We start from the raw sequence: 17,679 nt of genomic DNA, 5'->3' as shown, positions 1-17,679 counted from the left end.
AAACACTGCTGTTGTGACCATTCCTGTACATGGGTCCTGGGTATTCACATCTGACGTGATTTTCTCTAAAACTGGAAGATATACCTGACGTTCAACTTCACTAGCTAATACTATTTTCCAAAGTGGTAGTACTGACTTACACGCAGAGTAGCAGATGAAGTTCCTGTTGTCACAACCTCTGCAATTTTTAGTATTTTCTGACCCATCCCCCCCTTTTAAAATTGCAGTTGACTTACAATGTTGCATTAATTTCTGCTGTGCAGCAAAGTGACTCAGTTATACATACATACGTTTCCACTACGGTTAACCCCAGGACACTGAATAAAGTTCCATGTGCTACACAGTAGTGCCTTGTTGTTTATCTATTTTATATGTAGTAGTTTGCATTTGCTAATCCCAAGCTTCTAATTTATCCCTCCCCTGCTTCCTGACTTTTTAATTGTTGCCAATATGGGAATTGATGCTTTTGAACTGTGGCGCTGGAGAAGACTCTTGAAAGTCCCTTGAACTGCAAGGAAATCCAACCAGTCCATTCTAAAGGAGATTACTCCTGGGTGTTCATTGGAAGGACTGATGAGAAAGCTGAAACTCCAATACTTTGGCCACCTCATGAGAAGAGTTGACTCACTGGAAAAGACCCTGATGCTGGGAGGGATTGGGGGCAGGAGGAGAAGGGGACGACAGAGGATGAGACAGCTGGATGGCATCACCAACTCGATGGACATGAGTGTGAGTGAACTCCGGGAGTTGGTGATGGACAGGGAGGCCTGGCGTGCTGCGATTCACGGGGTCGCCAAGAGTCAGACACGACTGAGCGACTGAACTGAATTGAATATGGGGACTAGAATCTGCTATTTATGGTTTCAGGTGTGTTTCCTGATTACTGATAAGGCTGGACATTTTTTCATGCCTATGGGCCATTTCTTTCTTCTGTAAAATGCCTACTTGTGCTTTTTGCCCAATTCTCTCCTGAGTTGTTGCTTTCTTATTGATATACATTCAGGTGCTTTTTAACAATTATGTATATATCATGATTATCTGTATCTTATTCCAGTTTGGCCTTACTTTTTCATTCTGTGGCATGTTTGGTAAACAAAAGTAGTTACTATTAGTGCAGCCAAATTATTTCTCTCTTAACTAATGGTTTGTACCTTTTTCCCTTCCCCCTAAAGTCATAAAAAATATTCTTCTATATCATCTTATAAGTTTTACAGTTTTAACTTTAATCCAGTAAATCTTTAATCCACTTGGGACTGACTTTTGTGTCTGGTGCAAGGTTGAAGTCCAATTCACTTTTTTTCCTTTTTGAAAAATTACTGAAGCCTCATTTAAGAAATAATCCGTCCTCCTCCTCCTCACTGCTCTGCAGTGACTATCTTTTAACAAAATTTGGTTCTGGAACATGAGTGGGTCAGTTTCTGAGCTCTTTATTCCTGTCCATTCATCTACTTATCATCTCTGTGCCAACTCCACAGTGTTTTAAGCACTCACTGTATTTCACAGTAAGGGTCATACTCTGGTAATCCTAGCTCTCCTCACACCTCACCTTCTTTTACAAGTATCTTGGATATCCATGGTCCTTTGTTTTTCCATTTAGATATTAGGATCAGCTGGGATTTTTTGTTGGAATTTCTTTAATCTACTAACAGATTCGGAGAAAGAGTTGAGACTGAGATGATCTTACCAACCACTGTCTATTTATGTCAACAAAGGTGCTTTTTAAAAATTCTCAATTTCTCATTAAAAGGCTTATGTATCTTTTATTAAGATTTTTAGGTACTTTATGACTTTTCTGTTCCTAGTATAAATTCTATTTCTTAACAATATTTTAAAAATTTACAGACATTACTGCTTGTGGTTGCTGCATTTAAAGGTAATCAACATTTGCATATGGATTGTGTTCTAGCAACCCTGATAAACTCACAAGGCTACTAATCTGCCTTGTAGATATTTTGGATTTTCACAGACAATCTGATCACATGTTAATCTGTTGATAGATGGGTCTGTCACATTAATTGATTTCCTAACATTAACCAATTTGCATTCCTGAGATAAATCCAATTTGGTCATCACTGATCACCATCATCACACACACACACACTCACATTGGTTGTAGAGGTCAGGATGGCCACTCATGCTGCAGGCTAATGCATGTGGTAGAATACGGAGTGTCATTATCATTTAAAGGAAGCATCATGAATGTACTATAAGCAAAACCATATATTCTGTATTAAAACAAACTTCCAGTAAACCAGGTATTAACATAACAAGGCCAAGGACATCTGTACAAGATTTATTTCATTAACCACAATGTTTTAGAGTGATGGTATACACCCTAATACAGAAGGAGTGATTCAAAATCCAACAAGAGTTAAAGGTCAGAGCCAAAGTCAGTGGCTCTGAATCCCCAGTCAATAAGAGCTTCATCCACCATTTTGTTCTTCTTGGATTCATAAAAGAGCTAATGTACAGAACACCCTGTTCTAAGCCCCACCACGCTTTCTGACAGAAAAGGACCACCAGGAACTAGACTCACCGCTTCACCCTTGCTCTGGCTATGCTGGTGGGTGGCAGAAGCGTTTTGTCTGCATTTGGCCTCCCATTTACTCGCAAGCATTCCTGTCTCCAGTCATAGCTCCCCACAACATCACATCTGAACAACAACTCCTGAATTGCATGGCTGTAATATTGACAAACAGGGCCAATGAGGGCAATGAAACTGCCAACTGTTGAACAAGACATACCCTTTGAAGAGAACAGCCATAGTCTTATTGCATTTAGTACATAGTCACAACATTGAAATGACATCTGAGAATACAAAATATTTATTTTTTTCAAACCACAGAATTCACCTCGGAGCCACACTATCAATTTCCCAGAATTATAAGCCAATAACACACTGCATTTCTGAACAATGCAATCCAACTAGAAATGAAGATAATTTCCAATCAGCAGGGGTACAATATACCCTACGGTCCTCTAAGAATGTACCTCTGATTAGCATTTTCTTTAATGCTCCCACAGCCACTCCACCAACATAAGCAGAAATAGTATAGGTACGTGGCCACTTGGCTCTGGAAAGAGGTTCGAAAGGAGGTCTTGGCCAGTGGACATGGTAAAGTGTCAATGATTTATTTAATCAACAGTGGGAACAGAAGAGGAATCATTTCCCTTGAAAAGAACAAAGGTCCTTTCATAGATCCTGGTGGCCAAAAACTGGGACAAATTTCAACTTGGTAAGGAAAATAACAGGAAAGCCATTTCTCTATGAATAACTATGACCTCTGTTTTAACTTCTGATAAACATAAATTTCACCTTGTGCAATCTTATTGAAAAGAGTAATCACAACTAAAAAGGTCCTTATAAATCTCTTCTGGGTGTATGTCAAGGGATTCATACTCTGATCTTAAATTTTAAAGTCCCGTTAAGTGGTCTAAAGTGAATTAAAGTCAAAGTAATACTCTGAAGCTCAATGAGATACCATTAAAAAAAAAAAAAAAAAACCCAAACATCCAAACAATGACTGGATAACTAATGCAAGGGTTCTATTTTGTTTTTTAATTGTGAAGTTTTTTAATAACCCAGATTAGTGTATATTCATAGAACAATGTTATCTAATTCTAGCTGCTTATTGGAAAATTGAATTTTAGCTCAAGGGTAATGCCTCGTGTAATAATCATGGAAATAATAAGCTGCAATAAAAAACACAGAGAAGAAAACAGAGCCAGTCTCAGTGAGAAGACGAGATCTGAAGGGTGACCCTGGGAGAGTAAACAGCTTCTTTAAATACTACGACACAAGCGCTCCTGCTCACTTAGCTCCGGAAACCAACTGTGTTTGCGAGATCACCATTACCTTTGTTTGTACGTGTGCACAGACCACCACTCCGAAGTTCTCCTTTTGTGCTGAAAAACTTTCAAACCCCTCGTCTGGCCGGTACAGAATATTATATCGAGGTGATGCGTGTGCAAACTCTTCCTGAGGAATTCTTTGTGTGTGCAAATTTGCAACCTGACAGAAAGCATGGCGTGCAGCAAGAGGCGTGACAGTGTCACGGGCTGTGGCACTGGGATACATGTGCGTGCAGCGTTACTGCCACAGCCCACTCTTCTGCAAGCTCACTTACTCACACGGTGACTTTCATCCCGCACCCCGAAGGCGGGGAGGGGAACCGCCTCCAACTCATAAAAGGGACAGAGAAAAAAGTCACTTCTCCACAAAATTTAATAACGCACAACTCATGTGCCCAGGTATTAGTCTCGTCTCTTTTCACTAACTCTTATCTAAGACGTAGTATGTGAAGAGTTACAACACCAGGTTTTGCTCTCTGCCCCACAGAAAGCACAGCAGTCAGGTTAGGGTGCAGCTGTGACTAGAGAAGGATATGAGACAACACATACTGAAGCCTAATGCCAGCTTTAAAATAAGTACCATCTCTCCAAACAACGATCATCTATTGATGTTAAGTGTCACCATTCCAAAGTGAGTGAAATGGCTTTCTCTGGAGGGTCCAGTTTCAGGCTGCATGTATGTATACACTAGCCCATTTGGCAAACCAACTACTTGTGTTGACTCATGAGACGATCAACCTGCTTTACAATTTTCTGCCTTTGATGATTTGGGCCCCATAAAAAGCCAGTGTTTAACTATGGTGTGTAAACTACATACTGTACTGGCAAGAACACAAGTGAACACGTGAAGGAAATACTTTTAGGCAGACAGTGTTAGTCAACACAAAATGGAGGCATTTCTTACTTCTTCACTGCAGACTAAGAATTTTGTTAAGAATCCCAATTAAATAAGCAAGGTCACTATTGAGTTAAAGAAATAAATTCTTCATACTGCAGTATACCTCACAAGGCTAAGATGAGTAAGAACCAGGCTGAATGTACTGGGAGGTGTTCCTCCAGTGCCTTCCAATCAAAGCTTTGCACCACTAAGCCCTCACCCATAACGAGCTGCAGCCACTGTGCAAAAATTTACAGAGAGACTAAATTCTGCAAACTTTACTCTGCCCACTTTGTTAACACACACATAATAATAAAAAGAAGACAATACAAAATATTCCCCCATTAACTAAACAATGCAAAAAGCATCCAAAGATTTTAATGCCAATTCATATCCTAATGTGATGCTTTTATAGGGAAGGTTCCATTGTTGGCCAAAGAATACTTCCTTCCCAGAAAAAGCATTTGGGTACATTACTAGGATAATGAAGAGTTCATCCACATTTAATGAAACATTCCAACTTCATTCCTTTTCAGAAATATTATTATTAAAACTACTTGAGAGAATTTGGTTGCAGGTGTTATAAGCCTGCAGCAAGCATTCCACTGAGTAAAATAAAATTTGAACTTCATGATAAAAGAGAATTCTTCCTTGACATTAGAATGTTATGATGTGGCAAATCAAATCGTACAGGGCACAATGAGGGCCTGTTAATAGTCTTAACAGTAATTCAGTGTTTATCAATACAATCCAAGATGCTCACGGCATTAAAGGAGCACACGTGAAAGTCCTCCTCAAAATCTACCAACTCTGGTTGATAAGTACTTAAAAAAATAAATCTGACAACCTTTAACTTTTGCTTCTCTGAATACTAATTTTACAAATAAGAGGATTTCTATGCAATGACTTGACTTGCTCCTAACACTACACTTCAAACTCACCCCGAGCCTGCTCTCTGCAAAAGCACCAAGTGAACTGGCAGAGGCAATTCTATGAACAACCTGGAAATCACAAGTGTGATAGTCAGTATCCCTGGTATGTCTTCTTTTTTTGCCTCTAGTCCTCTGAAGAGACAAATTAGTCTGACATAGCCAACAAAGCCAAAAAGAGTCAAGCATATGCTTGATTTAGATTTAAGCAAAACTGAGAAGAAAATCATTTTTCCCTTGTTGCATCTATTTTCCTTTGCCTTTCAAAATCAATAGGGTAAGCTTCAGAGTCTTTTATAGGACTAAAGAGCACTAAGGAACTAAAGAGCACTGTGAGTGTATGGAAACAGAAAATCTAGCTTGGCCAGAGCCAGAAGGGAGCCTTAAAACAGCAGTGCTACTTCTTCTCTATGACACTTGAATATAATCTTTTAAAAGATATAGACTGCAGACTTTTTTAAGTACTTATCTCACCCATTTAAAATGAGACTGATCAGGAAAACCACACTATTGATTATGTTTGGATTTAATAACCGTATCTGCTTCCTAGAGCATCATAGAAACCAGCTTTGACCACTGGGCAATTCTCAACAGTATTAAAAAGGTAGCTTTAGTGCTAAAGTACTGCCCAACCCTAAACTAGCATAATGCCAACACTACAGCAGCTGGGGAGAGCCTGTTAAATGACAGAGGAATGGAAATGTTCTAAAGAGTTGGTCCCCAACATTTAACAAGAAAACACCACTGCGAGGCAGGGGGAAATCTGACCCGTGTGCAGCATGTCCCTCTTTCCCCACTGATTTCAGCCTCCTGCTATGAGGTCATACCCGACATCTTGGCGGTCAGACTGTAATGCTATCAGCTTTTTCGGGAAGCATTTGTGAGTTTGACAACATGGTCACAGAGCTGCAAAGTGCACAAAGCTCAAGGCACAGAGTAGAAAAGAGTTATGAACTGATGGGGGTGGGGGGAGGGGAGAAGTTATATTGAAAGCAGAGTTAGCATTTTCCTGTAACGAGACTTTCTAATGCTAAACAAAGACCAACTCTTTTTTGTTTTTAAAGGGGGTCGTTTTGGTTACGGGTGAAAAATACTGTATTTTGTAATGATCTGCTTGATTTTAAAGCAAAAGACATCTTGATGTGTGAATCCAATCTGCCAAAGTGCTAAGTCCACAAATGAACAAAACAAGTGCTTTAAAAAAATCCTTCTGCTCTTATATTTTTTGGAGGAAGCTGCTGATTTTGGCTGCCGGATCTCACTTAGCAATGGTCACTCTTCATGATGTGTGTTCCTCACGGAATCTGTAGATAAACTCGTTAAAAGATTGTCCCATTTCAAAACCATCCCCAAGTCTAGCAGCAACTGTTTTGTTTTTGTTAGTTTTGTTTTGTTTTTTTTTTTAAATTACAAACCAAAGCAAGAAGTCCAGCATCCTCTTCCAAGAACAGCTTGGTGACACGGCTCCTGAGTGTCTGCGGGACCCCCGCTGTGCTCTGAACACAGTCTCTGCAGCTCCAGTGTCCTCTTTTCAGGAAGTAAAGTACATTCAATACATTCACTATCTGTACCCTCTGGAACTTGCACAGGCTGATGAGCTGTCTGCAAAAAAAAAAAAAAAAAATTGGAAGGGGAAGAAGTATCAACAGCAGCCAACATCTATCTGATAATGATAGAAATCTGTTTATGTGACACATATTTCTCATCCTTCTCCCAAAAGTAGATCAGGAAAAAAAAAAACCTCAAAACCCCGTGGCTGTGAATGACGAGAAAGGGGACCATATCACCTGGCACTGAGTCTGGACACTTATCTCATTCTAGTGGAGACGAAAGAACTGGCAGCCTCTTGACAACTGCCTGAGCACTACCACCAGCAACTGGGCTTCAGAGCTGCCACGGCTTACAGAACAGTCTGACCCTGCCCATATACAGTGCCCTTGGAGACCACCATCAGGAACTCTGTGGACATCATTATGGCCAGTGGCTGCTTTATATCACAAAACCATCAAAAATGGTAAGGAGCATCATTACTTACTATAAGTCAACTCATCCCCAGCTCTCTTCCGGGACTGGTCACCTCTGGGGATAAGAAAAGGAGGAGTCAACAGAACTGACTGACATCGTCACACACCAAAGTAGAGGAGAAATGAATTGACATCACTGATGATGGAAGTGGAGTAAGTCTTTCAATTTTAACAACCTATTTTAAAACTGACTTTAAAATTGACATTAAACTTGTAAACAGCAGCTGAGTCACTTATAACCTGAATATTCTTAGCTAAAAGGTGCTACCTTTTAAATATAGAAAGCCATTAAATGAAGGAAGGATTATCTATAAAGATGGGTCCTAGACACTGGTTCAGACTAAACTGTCTTTGAAGACAAATCTAGGCTCTATTAACAACATCCCTGGTGAACTGCATATAACAGGGCAAATTTCAACTATGAAATAGAATATACCAAAATCTTCCCCTAAGAGCCCTATTATGGGATTGAAAACTGCTTAAAGCTTTTGAAGAAAATCTCAGAAATCTTAATGAATACCCTTCTTGCAGACAGAACATGAACCTTTACATACAGTAACCAGTTCACCTTAAATACTTACAGTAACACCTAAATACCTACAGAAGTTCGAGTTCCACTTAAGAGATAGGAAAATAAGAATTCTATGCTATTTGTAAATCCTCCGTTAGTCTCTGAGATTTCTTAGACAACAGTCCAGACAAACGACTAAAATGCCTAAATAATGAGTAATAATAACCAGTCCACTAGCTTTTTCCTCAGTCTCAGCAGCATTTACTCGGTTGACCTCCTCCTTCCTGAAACACTCCAAGTTCTGCCCAATGCTCTGTCCTTGGCCACTTTCTCTTCTCCTCCACGTATGTTCTCCTTAGTCTAGGGGAGTGGTCATACCAGTCCTGTGACTTAAAATATGATCCTTATGCCAATGGCTCCCAGATTTCTATCTCCAGCTCTGATTCCCTCCTGACCTTTCGATCTTGTAAGGTCCAGATTTCTCATCGCCACTGTCACCTGGATGACTTCCACGTTCTGCAAATTTACCACGGCCAGAATGCATTCCACCCCCACGGCTTCCTCAGTAAATTGCACCACCATCCGCCCAACTACTCAGGCCCCAAATCCTAGCTCATCCTTGATTCCTCTCTTTGCCCTACTCTGGAGCATTCTGTCTCAACACATAACCCCAAATCAACCACTGCTCGATCCCACAGCTACAATGCCAATCCCAATCCACTATTACCTCTCCCCTACTCCAGTGCAAGATCTTAGAATTAGTCCAGGCAAGAGCCAGAGCTACCTTATGTTAAAAGCATGTATAAGATGACTTCATGTCTCTGATTAAAAGCCCTTCGGTGGCTTTCTATGACAGTTAAAAAAAAACAACAACTCTAATTCAAATTTATTTTCCCAGCCCTGTGAATTATAGCTCTTATGTACCTCTCCACACCCATTTTCTCCCTCTGTTCACTATACTTCAGTCACTCTGGCTTTCTTTCTGTCCCTTGGACATGTTAGCACTTCTGCACTTTTTTCTGTACCTGCAACACTCTCCTCCCAAGTTAGCCGCATGGCTATCTCCTTACTGTTTAGCTGGGATTCTCCTCGGGGGCATTACATCACTAAGTGAGGGGACAGCCCCTCGTGCATGCCCTAGTCAGCTACTCTCCATCCTATGCTCCGTCTCATTCTGTGTAGCACTCATTATTATTCGAAATAATTTGTTTACACGTTTGCTATTTATCTCCCAACAGCAGAGTATAAGCTCAATAAAAATAGGAACTCTGCCTGTCTTGTTCACCCAGTATCTAGAAGCAGTATCTAAGCGCAGAGTAGAAAAACGAAATATTTGCTGAATTAACAAATTAGTGCATAACTGATAAATAGCCTCCACAGATGGATTAAAATGCTAGCCCAAGTATTTATTTCATGCTTTTGTGTAATGTTCCAGATTACCAATGTTTCCCACTTTCTCTGGTTACGATCAAGACCAGGACAGAAACCTCTTGCTAAGCTGGATGAGGAGTCTCAAGGACCAGAAGAAAGAGAACACACCAAATGGTCTCTGAAGGATTTTTCTCTCGGCTGAGCATTTAAGAGAAAAACTTAGCATGAACCAGGTTTAGACAGCCTAACAAATTCTAAACAGATCCACCCTACTGCTGCTTTTGAACACCTCTATTGTTAATACACTATTTGGCCAAAGCCGGCTGAGAATCTTACAGTAGTATTATCACAGTTTTGTTGCTGTCCAGTCACTAAGTCGCGTCCGACTCTTTGCGACCCCATGGACTGCAGCACAGCAGGCCTCCCTGTCCTTCAATCTTTCCCAAAGTGTGTTCAAATTTATTGTCCACTGAAATGGTGATGCTATATTACCATCTCATCCTCTGTTGCCCCCTTTCTCCTTTTGCCTTCAATCTTTCCCAGTATCAGGGTATTTTCCAAAGAGTCAGCCCTTTGTATCAGGTGGCCAAAGTATTGGAGTTTCAGCATCAGTCCTTCCAATGAATATTCAGGACTGATTTCCTTTAAGATGCACTGGTTGGGTCTCCTTGCTCTCCAAGGGACTCTCAAGAGTCTTCTCCAGCACCACAATTTCAAAAGCATCCATTCTTTGGTGCTCAACCCTCTTTATGGTTCAACTTTCACATCCACATATGATTACTGCAAAAACCATAGGTTTAACTATACAGATCTTTGTTGGCAAAGTGATGTCTCTGCTTTTTATTATGCTGTTCTGGTTTGTCACAGCTTTCCTTCCAAGGAGTAAGCATCTTTTAATTTCACGGCTGCAGTCACCATGATTTAGGAGCCCAAGACAAAAAAATCTGTCACTGTTTTCACTTTTTCCCGTTCTATTTGCCATGAAGTGATAGGACTGTATGCCATGATCTTAGTTTTTTGAAGGCTGAGTTTTTTAAGCCAGCTTTTTCACTCTCCCCTTTCACCTTCATCAAGAAGCTTTTTAGTTCTTCTTCAATTTTTGCCATTAGAGTGGTATCATTGGCATATTTGAGGTTATTGACATTTCTTCCAGCAATTGTGATTACAGCTTGTGATTCATCCAGCCTGGCATTTCACATGATGTACTCTGCATAAGCAGAGTGATAATATATAACCTAGATGTACTCCTTTGCCAATTTTGAAACAGTCCGTTGTTCCATGTCTGGTTCTAACTGTTGCTTCTTGACCTGCATACAGGTTTCTCAGACGATAAGTAAGGTGGTCTGGTATTCCCATCTTTTTAAGAATTTTCCAGTTTTTTGTGATCCACACAATCAAAGGCTTTAGTGTAATCAGTGAAGCAGAAGTAGATGTTTTCCTGGAATTCCCTTGCTTTTTCTGTTCTGTGCTTGGTCTCTCAGTCATGTCCGACTCTCAGGCTCCTCTGTCCATGGGGATTCTCCAGGCAATACTGGAGTGGGTCGCCATGCCCTCCTCCAGGGGATCTTCCCAACCCAGGGATCAGACCCAAGTCTCCTGCATTGCAGGTGGATTCTTTACCAGCTGAGCTACCAGGCAAGCCCTCGCTTTCTCTATGATCAACACATGTTGGCAATTTGATCTCTGGTTCCTCTGCCTCTTCTAAACCCAGCTTGTACATCTGGAAGTTCTCAGTTCATGTATGGCTGAAACCTAGCTTGAAGGATTTTGAGCATTACTTTGCTAGCATGTGAAATGAACGCAATTGTACAGTAGTGTGAACATTCTTTGGCACTGCCCTTCTTTGGGACTGAAATGAAATCGGATCATGAGCTCCTGATAAGAAAATTCAGGCTTAAATTGAAGAAAATAGGGGAAATCACTAGGCCATTGAGGTATGACCTAAATCTAATCCCTTATGATAATACAGTGGAGGTGACAAAATAGATTCAAGGGATTAGAGCTGGTAGACAGAGTGCCTGAAGAACTATGAAGAGAGGTACATAACATCATCACAGCAGCATTCACCAAATACTCTGAAACAAGTAAATTAAGGCTGATCAAAAAGGAAGACACAGCATGGATCTTGAATTTGGAACTTAGACTTCTATAAACAAACTTCACTCCCACCCCTGCAAAATTTTTTAAAAAATGAAACATGTTAAAATAACAGGAGAAAAATACGGATATGAAAACAACAGGAGGCACAAAGAATGTCAGTGTGATGTATGTGAGGCTGTTAAACCACTATCTGATAACACTATTAAGTCAGCTGCCCACAACACCAGACCCAGGCTACTACTGAAAAAGCCCTGATCCTGGAGTGACCGTCTCAGCTAAAAGAACAATACCCCTAACAAGGTTCTACTTTGTTCTAGAAATCCAGGTAACAATCACTCAGCAAGAATGGTTTACTTGCCTTTAAAAGCTACTTGGCACATGCTTTGAAGAGGCCCATAGATGGGTTTGAATGAGGATGCTCCATCTGAGGGCCTGCGTGTTAGAAATTCCCTAGTGAGCTTATCTTCCATAATGTAATCTTTGACAACAGCAGACAACAACCTGCCCTTCCCCCAATAAGCAATTCAACTATGCAGGTAACATGCTAAAAACAAAAACAACAACAACAAAAAAACCCTGCTTTTAGCTGGTATGTTACTTCTAGCTTTGAAATAAGTCCACACTGTATTTCTTTACACCTAAAGATGCTTCACATAAACTCCAACTCAAATAAGAATCTGTCCATTAACTACAAAGACAATATATTTGACAATATTCACTTACTATTTTAAAACACTTCAAAGACTGTGCCATCCACATTAAAAGCAATGCACTGTCATACCCTACATCATGTAAATGGAATACAGCCTTAAATGAAAAAATAGCTTACAAAGCTAAACAGGAATCATGTGACTGGCTAGACACAAACCATAAAACAATTGCTCATATGAAGGCAGCCAGTAACAGAATTTTTGTTAGACAGCTTATATGATATTTTTTGCATCAGTGGACACCATTTCTTCAAAGCAATTCTAGCCAAATAATGATCAAAGGTAGCACCAAGTTTGGCAAGAGCAGAGTATGGAAGGTCCAGACACAAGTGCTGGAAGCACAGGTGACTGCCGTCAGCTGCTAAGTATATGGTGTGTGCACACCCTTTCTGACTGGTCTGAGCCAGCCCAGCAGTTCAGAATGTTTGCTGAAAGGAGGTCCTACTCTGTGCATATCACCCAACAGAGTAAGTCACGAGGCAGCCTTTAATCTTCAGAATAAATGTATAATAATTTGTTAACAGAAATAGCTCAACTCAGTTTGTAAAATAAAACATTTTTATCATCTTTTGGAATACGAGAGTTTAAATTTCATATGAATGAAAGCACCTGACCATCCTGACCTTATCAGAACAGTGCCAGGGGAAATGGCAACCCACTCCAGTGCTCTTGCCTGGAGAATCCCAGGGATGGGGGAGCCTGGTGGGCTGCCGTCTATGGGATCGCACAGAGTCGGACACGACTGAGGCGACTTAGCAGCAGCAGGCTAGTCCTTCATGTTCAAAGGCAATGTTACCTGAGATTATTTATCGAGTCAGTGCCTCAACTCATCACAAGCAGATTTTACCTAAGAGCGAGGACACACCAAACAGTCCTGCGCCCTGCTCTCTCATTCCAGGTCCCAAATGTTATCTAAGAGCGGCTGGCTACACACCAAACAGTCCTGCGCCCTGTTCTACTCCAGCTCAAAAATCAGGATTAGGAAAATGTCTCTGGATATGTTCCACACTCTTCTGTAAGGTGAATTCAGGTGTTCAGAGAAATCTACAACAGCTATCTTCCTACACTGCTTCACAGAAATAAAAGCCTTTCAAGGGCTGTTTGTTAAAAGCATCGATAAGCTCATCTCTAAAATTAAAAGCAAACATTCAAATATATATATATATGGGAAAAAAGCATAAAATAATTCAAAATTATGGTGAGCCTAGGAAAAAAACGTAAGAGCTATACTCAGTTCATTCTGCATTAATTTTTAAAACATTTCAAGAAAAAACTTTTAACTATAATTCAGAATGCATAAGCCATAAAGAAAAAACTTGATAAAGTTAGTTACATAACATAAAAAAAACTTGCACATGACTTCAAATAAAACAAACAAAAAAAACCCATCATAAGCAAAGTCAAAAGAAATAGAAAACAACTGTCATTTTGGGCAAACAACCTCTTCACTATAGAAAGAGCTCCTAGAAACCAAGAAAAAAAGACTAACAATCAAATAGAAAAATGAGCAAAAAAGCAGAAACCGTTTATAGGAAAAGAAATAAAAACACAGGAAAATATGCTCAGCCTCACTCATAATAAGAGAAACACAAATGAAACTAACTCTGAGTAATTATTTTCACCTTCCAGACTGGCAGTGTAACAACACACTCCACAGGCAAGGACGTGAAGAACAGGCGCTCTGCCTAGTGAACGCGCAAACCGGCACGGTCCCCTATGGAGGGCTACAGGCAACATTAATCAAAATTACCACTGCATTTGCTCTTGACTCAGCAATCTAACTTAAGGGAATTTACTCTGCAAACATACTGACAACCAGTATGAAAATTATGCATGCAGCATTCTCTGTAACAGCAAAAAGACTGGAAATGATTCAATTTGCCATCTATAGGGGACTGGTTAAATAAGTTATAGTACATCTACACAACAGAATGTGTAAGAAAGGAATAAAACTAAGAATATATATTGTGCTTGTTTGTATATGATATAAATGCTGGAAGGGCTCATAAGAAACTAATAAAAAATGGTTACCTAATGTCTGAGAGCAGACAGGGAGACAGGCGGGAGTAAACTTCTCAGTGTATGCTTTTTAATATCTTTATTTAAAAAAAAAAACAAACCTATATTAGCTCTTCAAAACTGAGTAAGTAAAATTACTATAGCATTAAATGGCCTCATTCTGTGTATGAAAATAGTATCACTGTTAGAAATACTACAGTTGATGTCAGAAGACACCCAACCACTGGACATGAGGGAGAAAAGCCAGCTGTTGGCATGCAGACTCTCCCAAGGCCTTTTGTTCCTCTCCCACGGCCTTTTGTTCCTCTCTCACTTGCCACAGAGAAGGCGGGCTCGTGAGCCTGTCTACATAGCTTCCTTCTGACATCTGACCGAGCCCTTCCAGCGTCAGCTGCCCACGAGGTGGATAATGATCGGTGGGTTACTCAGTGGCCCCTCTACCACATGAATACAGATGCCTTCCAATGCCGGGACACAAAGGGAATAAATGCCAATCCATGGGCCAGCAAAGAACAAAGGACCTGCTTTCTTTTCTTACTGGTGCTGAAATGAGAAACTTAGAAACAGTGATCTTGATCAAGGCTGGTGTTCTGAGACTGAATGTGGCCTCAGAAACTGTGAAAGAGCGTGGCCATCCCCTGCCCAAGCCAGAGAAGTGAGTCAATACTCAACCACTGTTTGTGGTCACAACTATGCCTCAGGGAGGAACCCAGGTGTCTTTCTTGCCACAACTTTCTCCCTTTAATGTGAGGGATTCAAATAAGAAAAGACATGCAACCATGCTAAGGAGAGGGCAAGGATTATGAAAATTATAAAGTTCTACTATACCCCCCAACGATCTGATTACAGAACAGGGTGCTTTCCCATGAGAAATCACACAATTTTTGCTGAAAATACACACTTTGAAAGATTTTCTGGGATAAAGCCAGGATACTGAATTGCAACTTTCAGAAACATTAGCAAAGAGTTTATATCAAAATCAAGGGAGGTGAATTTTGTGGACACATACAAGTGATATCCTACTTTTTAAGAAGAAATGACTAGAATTTAGTGGAAAAAAATGGAAATATGAAAAACACAATCTAAAGCCTGCTTACCAGTTTAGTCATAAAACTAATCCTTTGCTAGTTTAGTCATAAATGTACCTTATAACTGATCATAAAATTTTGACAAAGTTTTTCCAAATATTCAAAACGAGTATAAGAGGATCAAAGCTGGAAGAGCTCTTCGGAGGCTGCCCAGACTAACTGCCCACCCGATGAGAAATTCCTTCTTCAAAATCTACTTAACAGCAGCTCTCATAAAGTCAAAACCCAGCTTCAACACTTTCATAGACAAGGAGCTCACCACCTCAGCACCGGCCCTATCAGCAGGTAGATGTCTCCCATTCTAAGAACCTGGCGTCCCTCCCCCACCAAGCCAAACTGGCCTAAGGAAATGGACACATTTTATCATGAAAGGAAAGGAAAACTTGCCTCATGAAACCATTCTGTATAAGTTCTCTTTGAAGCTTCTGATCTTGAGCAGCATATTCAGACAGTTCAGACTCCACTGCACGAGGGAGAATGTTTGGAATAAATTTAGAAAACAGAGTCGGAGCCATCTGAACCCACTCTGTGAGGGAAGGAAAAGATTCATTAAGGAAATCATACAATTTAAGTAGAAAAGGAAGAACTTTCTTCCCAAACAACAAGATTATAAATTAAACCAAACTTAAAATGGGGAAAAAAATTAGTGCAGCCCCTTCTGATAAAGAGGTTAAGTTTCTTTTCTAAATGGAATTTACCGAAAGAGGATATTATACATTTTACTGATTTAACCAAATTTAACAAAAAAATCCCTAGAGAATTTTTGAATGAACCATCTCAAAAATTCTAAATGTGGAAGAAAACACGAGGGAAATAAGCAAAGAATTCTGAGCAGGAGGGACTTGGAAGGAAAAGATTTGGTGGAAATACTTAGCCCTGTGGAACATTAATTTAAAAAATACACTGGCCTAAGAATAACAGTACATGAAGTAATAAGCAGACATATTTTTAAAGTACCATAAAAATGGGGAGGGAGGTGGGAGAGATGACGGGTAAGTACTTTTAAAATATAAACCAACTTTGACTCACATTAAATTACAGCAAATTAAACATATATAATGGTGAAAGAAAGAGAACTAACTGGTAATCAAACTATTAAGGAAAAGATGAAAGATCAAGAGAATAATCTATAGAAAAAAATTCATTCATCAAAATAAATAGACGAAAAGAAGTCTAAGGAAAATATCTGCATTAGACATGAGAAAGACAAATTAGTATCTTTACTGTAAAGCATTTTCTCAAATCAGATACTCTTCCCCTTACTCAGTGAACACGAAATATAAATACTGCCACTTCTGTGTCCTCTTGGATTAATCTAGTCCTTTCAAATTTTTCCTTTTGGATATATATATAGGCTTCCCAGGCGGCACTAGTGGTAAAGAACCCAACTGCCAATGAGGGGACCTAAGAGACATGTGTTCAATCCCTGGGTCAGGAAGGTCCCCTGGAGGAGAGCATGGTAACCCACTCCAAGTATCCTTGCCTGGAGAATCCCATGGACAGAAGAGCCTGGTGAGCTACAGTTCATAGGGTCGCACAGAGCAGAACATAACTGAAATGACTTAGCGTGCGCACGCGTGTGCATGTGTGTGTGTGTTCTGGCTGTATATATCAAAACCCATAAAATTTCAATGCTCTATTTAATCCAGCATGCTCACTTTAAAAACTGTAATCTAAGTAAACAACTCTAAATCAGAAAAACAAAGCAAAACACATTTAATGCTATGCAATGCTGGATCACTGGCAAGTTAAAAAAAAAAGCCTAATAAGAGAAGAGTTAAACTAGAGATGGTGAAAAACAAACAACAAAAAAACCAAGCACCACAAACACTCTCAAGGTGATCCAATCACCCTTTGTATCAAAATGTTCTCAACAGTGTCCCTTTTTCTAGCTCAGTTCAAATGGCTTTAAAAAGAGTCTCAGGTCGGTGCCCTGGGGAACCACTAACCCATATGTCAGAGAAGGCAAGGAGTCAAACCAGTCTTACATACTCCAGGCAATCATTAAAATGAAGATAAAGAAACAATGAAAAGTGTTTGTATTAAATGAAGAAGAGCAAGATGGGATCATGGGAACTATTCCTAGTGAGCTTCTAAAGACTAGATGGAAACACTTTTAAATAGCAGATGTCATCAGAATCTCCAAAGACTAGGGCCCAGGAATCTACAGTTTAACAAACCTTTTTGGGTGATTCAGA

General features: G+C 39.9%; 1 protein-coding gene across 1 annotated transcript in view; it reads right to left on the bottom strand.

Annotated features, from left to right (window-relative positions):
* Nucleotides 1-764: 764 nt before the first annotated feature.
* Nucleotides 765-17,679, bottom strand: part of CACUL1 (CDK2-associated, cullin domain 1) — a 69,936-nt gene continuing 53,021 nt past the window's right edge. The window contains exons 7-9 of the mRNA XM_010859270.1: nucleotides 15,869-16,007; nucleotides 7,694-7,737; nucleotides 765-7,260 (exon numbers count right to left, since the gene is read on the bottom strand). Of these exons, the coding sequence (XP_010857572.1) occupies nucleotides 7,220-7,260; nucleotides 7,694-7,737; nucleotides 15,869-16,007 (224 nt within the window). The 3' untranslated portion in view covers nucleotides 765-7,219. The remainder of the gene's footprint in view (nucleotides 7,261-7,693; nucleotides 7,738-15,868; nucleotides 16,008-17,679) is intronic.

This window comes from Bison bison, unplaced genomic scaffold (genome assembly GCF_000754665.1).
Source record: "Bison bison bison isolate TAMUID 2011002044 unplaced genomic scaffold, Bison_UMD1.0 scf7180017864456, whole genome shotgun sequence".
NCBI lineage: Eukaryota > Metazoa > Chordata > Mammalia > Artiodactyla > Bovidae > Bison > Bison bison.
Note: the sequence above shows the minus strand (reverse complement) of the source record. Positions and strands in the feature narration are given on the sequence as shown.